The sequence below is a fragment of the Rousettus aegyptiacus genome, unplaced genomic scaffold, assembly GCF_014176215.1.
Source record: "Rousettus aegyptiacus isolate mRouAeg1 unplaced genomic scaffold, mRouAeg1.p scaffold_m13_p_6, whole genome shotgun sequence".
Lineage (NCBI taxonomy): Eukaryota > Metazoa > Chordata > Mammalia > Chiroptera > Pteropodidae > Rousettus > Rousettus aegyptiacus.
The window spans coordinates 68173623-68180637 of NW_023416309.1; the positions used below are offsets into that span (position 1 = coordinate 68173623).

Consider the following 7015-nt stretch of genomic DNA (forward strand, 5'->3'; position numbering starts at 1 on the left):
ACAGTCATAGGATTCAAGCCAGTCATCCCAACTTCAGTAATTTCCTTTGTTCTCCAATTTAAGTTCCATAAAGCTAATGGTTTTCTTCCTACAGCTCAGAATATGTATCACTCGCCCAAACATGTACATATAACTCAATGTAGCAACGCTGTCTCATCACCCTCCACTAAGACCACATACTTCACAATTTTGTTCACTTTTATGTTGCTCACTTGCTTGCAGTGTCTTGTCTCACTTGTCAAATTTCCAGTTTCATTTAACCACCCTATCACTTTATATACTTTTTATGGCACTTCTTAATGCAAATTGTTTCCATTTGTTTCCACCATAACTTTTAGTTCCTTGGTGGTTGGGACTTACTCACTTTTGCTACAACAGTCAGCAAAGTGCTTTTCATATAATAATGAAATAATGTTTGATCACCTCCATAGCTTACTTAGACTGTGAGAACTATCACTGTCCCTTGCGATACATGGCAATCATCTCAGACTGGAGATATATCACTTCTTCACTCAAACCTCAATTACAAAATACTTGTTTTCCATTTATGTGAATGTGTGCTTGCCTGCGTATGTATATGTGAAGGAATAGTAGCATTTTTCAAATTTTTCTGAAATCAGTTTTTGGATATTCTGCCTTTATTTATATCTTTAATGGTGTATATTTTCCCTTTTTTGGCCTTAACATTGTTATTTAAGTTAACAGGATTTCAATATTGAACAATTCTATCAAGAAGACATCAAGGTTTTACTGTTCTGAGCCTTAATTTCAAAACCAGTTTTGAGTTCTTCAGGTCCAGTGAGAAATGCATGTTGCCAGGAGGAAAATAAAAGAGGTGAACAGACAAGTAACTGAAAAGTCCTGAATTTTTTTTAATGGCTATAAAATACTTTGAATTTTTTGAAGCAAACTCAGACATGACCACTAGATACGTAATATAGTCCCAGATTATCTCTCTGCCATTCCTTTTCACCATGCTGCTTCCACAGTGGATCTTCAAAGTGGATCAGAGTAAATCATACAGACCAGTTACTAGCATTATTGGTGATTATGTTCATAGCTTCAAGAAGCTAAACTGTCTACTAATTCCTTATAAGGAATGAAAAGACTGATCCAGCAAAAAACCATGTGGGCCATATGCAGCCCTCTAACTGGAACTGGGGAATTCTCAGCAGCCAAGTGGAATTGTCCTATAGAAAGTCCAAATTACAAAACTGAAAGGCAGAAAAGCAATGAGTCTGTTCAAGCACTAAGAAAGGCTTAGCCCTATGAGAATGAGTGTCTATGGTCAGGATCAAAGAATATTCACAGTCAGGGATAGCAGAAAGCAACAAAGAAACAATTCAAAAAGAATCATAGACCTTTAAAAAACCTTTTCATTGTGGAAAATTTCAATCACATACCAAAGCAGAATACAATGAGCCCCATTACTTTTCCCTCAGCTTCAACAATTATCAATCTTGTTTCATCTATACTCCAACTTCCCACCCTCTTCCCCACTTTTTGAACCAGAAAGGACCTTTAAAAGCATCTAGTTCAACTGCCTCATTTTATAGATGAGTAAACTCAGTTCCAGAAAAGTCAAATAATTTGCCCTGACATTACACAGACCAGAAAAGATCCATAAAATAACAATGCCATGAGAAAAAAAAAAAAAAAGAAATTTCAGAGTCACAGTGATCTACATTGCCAGATGCTGCAGAGAACTTGTGATACATGGGGTCTGAAAAGTTTCTGGGATTTGATTTAAAAAAAAGAGTCCTTGGATTCACCTATCCATCTCTAATGTGTACCTGTGGGAACACATTCCTCATACAGCCATTAGTCATCATCCTAAACTACTGGAGTCAAAATAATTGTCAACCTCTTCTTTAATATCTCCAACAGGACAAATTCCATTAATTCACAAATAATTACTGAGAGACAACAACGTATACCAGTTACTGTTCTGAGCACTGGCTGGGGTGGGGGGAGGGTGGGGGGATAGGGCAGAGAGGTGAACCACAGAAAAATTGTCCCTGCCTTCACAACATTTACATGCTAATTGGGAGAAATATATGAGAAACCGATGTACATAAATAATTACAGACTGCGCTAACCATGATGTGAGGATTGGGGCTGGAGCTCTATTTACGTAGGATAGGCAGCGTAGGCTTCTATGAAAAAGTGACATTTCAACTGAGACCTCGCCGAGGGCCAAGGAAGCACATTCCATCTTCAACATATATAGCTATTAGGCCCTTCGAGTAGGACCATTACACCAAGGACCACGATGAATGGTCCAAAGCTAAAAAATCTGAAGCTATAGCGCATGGTCTGTAGTTGTCATCATTTTCATTATCAAAGTTTACATCATGACCCTTGATATTGTAAGAAGGCTTCTGAGTGGGGACAAAGCGCTTTCCTTATCCTTACATTCCAGTGGCTAGGCACGGTGGCTCTGATATCTCAAAAGACTCGTGGAGCCCTAAGATTCTACTCCGTCCTCTGTCTCCAGCTTCCACTCTATGAAAACCGAAAGAAACACTAGACACCGCCCCTCCAGGGGACTGGAACGGAGACAGCATGTACAGCCAAAGACACAGTGCAACACTAAACCCTAGCCCTGTGGCCTCATCACTAAAGGCTACTCCTAGGTCACATCCTCCCACCGGTGCCCGGCCGACCTCGCCAAGGGCTCCCAAGGTTGCAGCAAGCCGGAACCACAGTGTTGCACGTGTCAAAAAGAGAACTCTCCCAAAGTCGTGCCCAACAGCGCGTGCAATACCTGTAAGGAAGCGTGAGGAGAGAGTGTGCGGGGATGCGGCCATAACGTAAGAGTCTGGTCGCTCCCCGGGATCCCCGTGTCCTCTCGCCTCACCGGCTGCTGGGCGCCGCCATATTTCTTCCCCGCCCCCAGTGGGAAGAGAGATGCTTCCGGTTCGTCACTTCTGCCGTAGGGAAGCGGAAGGGAAGGACTGTGGTTGTTGGTATTTGAACCCGGTGGACCTGACAATGCTGAGCTGAAGGTCGGAGGCTTGTGGTACTTTGGGGAAACGTGAGGAGCACTGTGTGGCTATATCTTCCGGAAGAAAAGGCTGCACGGGGATGGCGGGCCCACGCCTCCCGGTCCCAGAGGTTTCCTGGCGTTCTCTGGCCGGCTTCGAGTGACCTCTAGGCGTGGGCGGGGCCTGGCTGCGGACGGCTCGCGGGCAGCTTTAAGTTACGTTTGGAATACTTCCTGGTGCCCGAATCGCCAAGAGAAAATGGTCCTTGGGACGATGTCTCCACCCTCCAGCCTGATCAGTTACAGTTTTTTCCCTAATTTCGCTGTCAAATGGGAGGAGCGATGAACTCTAGGTTGCGTGTCCCTGATCCACACCAGAAAAGGGAATTCTCAGAATATCTCAAGATGAAGAAGGTGCGTATAGCGGTTAAGATTTCAGGCTCTGGAGTGAGATTTGTATTCTGGTTTGGGCTCCACGTCCTGACCCTTGTGACCTGCTTGAGCAAATTTCCTGACCTCAGTTATCTAGCTGACAACAGGAATAATAATAGCGTATATTGTATAAAATGGTTGAGAGAATCAAATAACGTTTCTCTAGTGGGTAGGCAAGTGCCTACCACATATAGACACTAATAAATTATTAATAGTGCTGCGATTAATTACTAGGGCAGATCTCAGCAGCCCTCCATGTGTTTTTCATGTTGGAGTTACACAAGAGCACAGAAGAAAAAAGATTCAGCTGTTGAAAAGAAGAGAAAAATAGGTAACTGGGATCTATAAGGTCATTTTCTCTCTGAGAGCCATTTTAGCTCACCTTAGCTAACACTGCTAGGCACAGGGGATACTGAAATAAATAAGGGTCCCTGATTCTGTGGGAGCTTACACTATACCAGTGTGGGCCAGGGTTTTGTTAATTAATGGAGTCAGTGTGATGGGGTGAAAGTGCTGCAGAAAGTTAATACTTCCCTTAGGTCAGGAAAGTCCTAAGAGGTTTAAAGTTAGTACTGAATTGGAGGAACAGTAGATTTTTCCTGCATACAAAGAAGGGAAAGGATATTTCATGAAGAGAAAAACAGCTTTCAATACTATGTTAAACGTTTTGAACCACCTTATAATTTTCCATGTACTTTTATGAACATGTTTATGTCACAGCAGATGTTATCCTGTTTATGACTAACATGTTAAGGCTTAAAGAGTTTTAAGTGACCTATCCAAAGTCACCTACGTGCTGAGCTCCAGAACCAAGACAAGAATCCCTGATAACTTATTTCCACCATGCCATACAGCATTAATCACCTAAGCATCTAGAATGGTCACAGCCTCTGTGATTTATGAAGCACAGTATTTCAACCTTGGGTGCCTGTCAGAGTCACCTGTGGAATTTTAAAGATGCCTGAGCCACCTTCAGACCTTTTAAATCAGAAGAGGTGTGGAGTGGTTGGAAGGGACCTATACTTTTCTTTTTAAACCACCACAAGTGATTTGGGTACACAGAACTGAGAATTACTGGACTACATTTTTTTTTAAGTGGACAACTCAGGTATGTGTAAAAGTTTGATGAACACAAATGTTGTATTTCATAAACTCAGAAAATATGAATTCCCAAGTTCTCTAGGCATATGATATACATGGGGTTAAATAGACAAATTCCTCTTTGGCCGACAGATTTTTCCTGTATTTAAGTCTTTTACAAATATAGGGCCAAGGTATAATCAAGTACACAAATGAGTGCGTAGGCTATTATTGAGAGAAACCAGAATAAATGTTTTATGGGAGAAATGCCTAAAAGATGAATACATCTTTGTTTGATTAGTCAGGAAGTGCATTCACCAATCTAATATTTGTAATTAAGTTAGCGTAGGTTGATAGTACCAAAGCATACCCTCCTGAAAAGTAATCCCTCGAGGTACTTCTGGAAAGAAGAGGGTTTCATGGCCCATACATTGATTTAGCACCCTGTAGCTACAAGAAAGCCTGAGAAAACAGAAAAAAGATTGCAGTGATTAGATTGGCCAGTCACAATCCATCGTTGTGGACCTAGATGTTGCTATTCCAAATACCATGAAAACTTGGGAAATGCTGGCATTACACACAATCAAACAAAAACAAACAATTTTGGAGATTAGAGCATGTTCATATTGACAATTTTTTTTTTCTTTTTTTTTATTCTAAGGTGAATCAGACTTCCTGATTTCAAACTGTCTTGTTTAATTAGACTTACTATTCCTGGACAAGTATTCTTAGAAAGTACCATATATAACCTCTGCCCTTTAGTCAATGTAGAGTAATAGGAGTTATAGAAGTATGCCTTAGGCATCCATACAGCTTAGCCTTCTCATTTCATAAGGATTTGGAAACTGAGGTACAGATAGATTAATTTACTCTAAGTGATAGAACTTTGTTTCCAGACATCCAGGCCAGCATTTTTTTTCACATCTCATTATCTTTTTGTTCCTTACTCTACCTTTAGCATCTTCACTAATGAAATGATATAGGATCCTACAATTACAATATTTATTTAACTTTGGATTTTGGGATTTTTACATTTCGAGTAAAATATGTTTTGTAAATTGTTTTCAGTTATCTATTTTGTTTGGTATTGCTTATAGAAAGAGATACAAAGAATTAAAAACATTTTTGGCTAATAGCATAATTTTAATTATCCCATAATTACTGAAAGTTGAGTCATATCATTCAATCTTACGTTAATGTGCTCATTACAGTTATCACTTCCTTATGTATTTTTAAACATGATTCTGAATCAATGTAAAGCTTTGTATCTTGTCTCTTAAAATTAATGTTATTAAACTTTACCCAGATAATAACTCCTCTTATTTTCCTTAATGTTTCAGCATTCCATTAAAAACTTAGCTGTTCTCGAATCCCACTTTGTCCTATAATGGATTTGCTTCACAGTTTGAAGGCAAAATTTCAAATAAAATTTTTCCTTGGAGAGTTTTTCTGCATGTACTGAATTTTATACCACATGACATGACTCCTGAGTAGATACTCTTTCAAAGTTCAGAATAAATACTATATTTTCAGACTCTCTTGCAGTTTAGTATAACTTTGTGACCAATTCTGATCAGTGGGATATAAGCAAAAGTAATGAGTTTAACTTCTAAGTGTTCTTAACAGTAGAGAGCAAGTCTTCCCTTGCTTGCTGGAATTCACATAAGGTGGCTGGAACTTGAACATCTTGGATCACGAGGTCCAAGTCACATATGATCACATAGAGGCCAGCAGAGAAAGGAGTTTTGGGTACCTACTGGATATGGAACTGCCATCCTAGCCCTGGACTGATCACATGTGGAAGAAATAAATTTCTCACTTTTTTAACACACTATTGCTTTGGGTTTTCTGTCATCTGCAGTACTTCTTAATTCAAACCAATATACCCTTAATGTGAGTATAGATAAACAGTGAAATTAAATGAACAAAAATGCCTGGCTCATACCTCAAAAAAATGATGGCTGTTACTATTAAATGACTCTATGCTTCAAAGGCAGCAAAGATAAATGTTAATAGTTCTAAAATATTTTAGAAGGAAATTTAGGGTTATAATATTCCAAAAATGTGTTGGAATAAAGCAGCTTGATAAAGTTTATGGAACTCAGAATCTAGAAAAAGGAATTAAAAAAAAAATAAAAGATTTGTATGTTCTTCTAATGCTATTTAAGATTAAGGGCACCAGGAGTTTATAGACTGTCAGTCCCAGTTTGTTAGACACAAGATCTGTGATGTGGAGAATGGGAATTATTTAGAAATAAAGATCATTCAATTTTCCTAGTTCTGGTATTCACCACATTAGTTCCTCATTTATCATTTTTACTCTATGATACACTGTAGTTAATATTCTTTAGGATGAGGAAAGAAGAGAACTAACATGGATAGGTTAGGTACAAGTACATTACTGGGCATGTTGCTAAGAGTCCAGCTTTTGGATAGAGTCAAAGGGATTAAAATAATGGCTTTCCACATAATATCTTCTCTTTAGATTCAGTCTCTCGAAATTACTGGACTTTGGAT

General features: G+C 39.0%; 1 protein-coding gene across 1 annotated transcript in view; it reads right to left on the reverse strand.

Moving 5' to 3' along the window:
* The window catches only part of LOC107519012 (protoheme IX farnesyltransferase, mitochondrial), a 114556-nt gene extending 111658 nt beyond the window's left edge, over positions 1–2898 (reverse strand). The window contains exon 1 of the mRNA XM_016161213.2: positions 2768–2898. Within this exon, the coding sequence (XP_016016699.1) occupies positions 2768–2810 (43 nt within the window). The 5' untranslated portion in view covers positions 2811–2898. The remainder of the gene's footprint in view (positions 1–2767) is intronic.
* Between the last annotated feature and the right edge of the window lie 4117 nt (positions 2899–7015).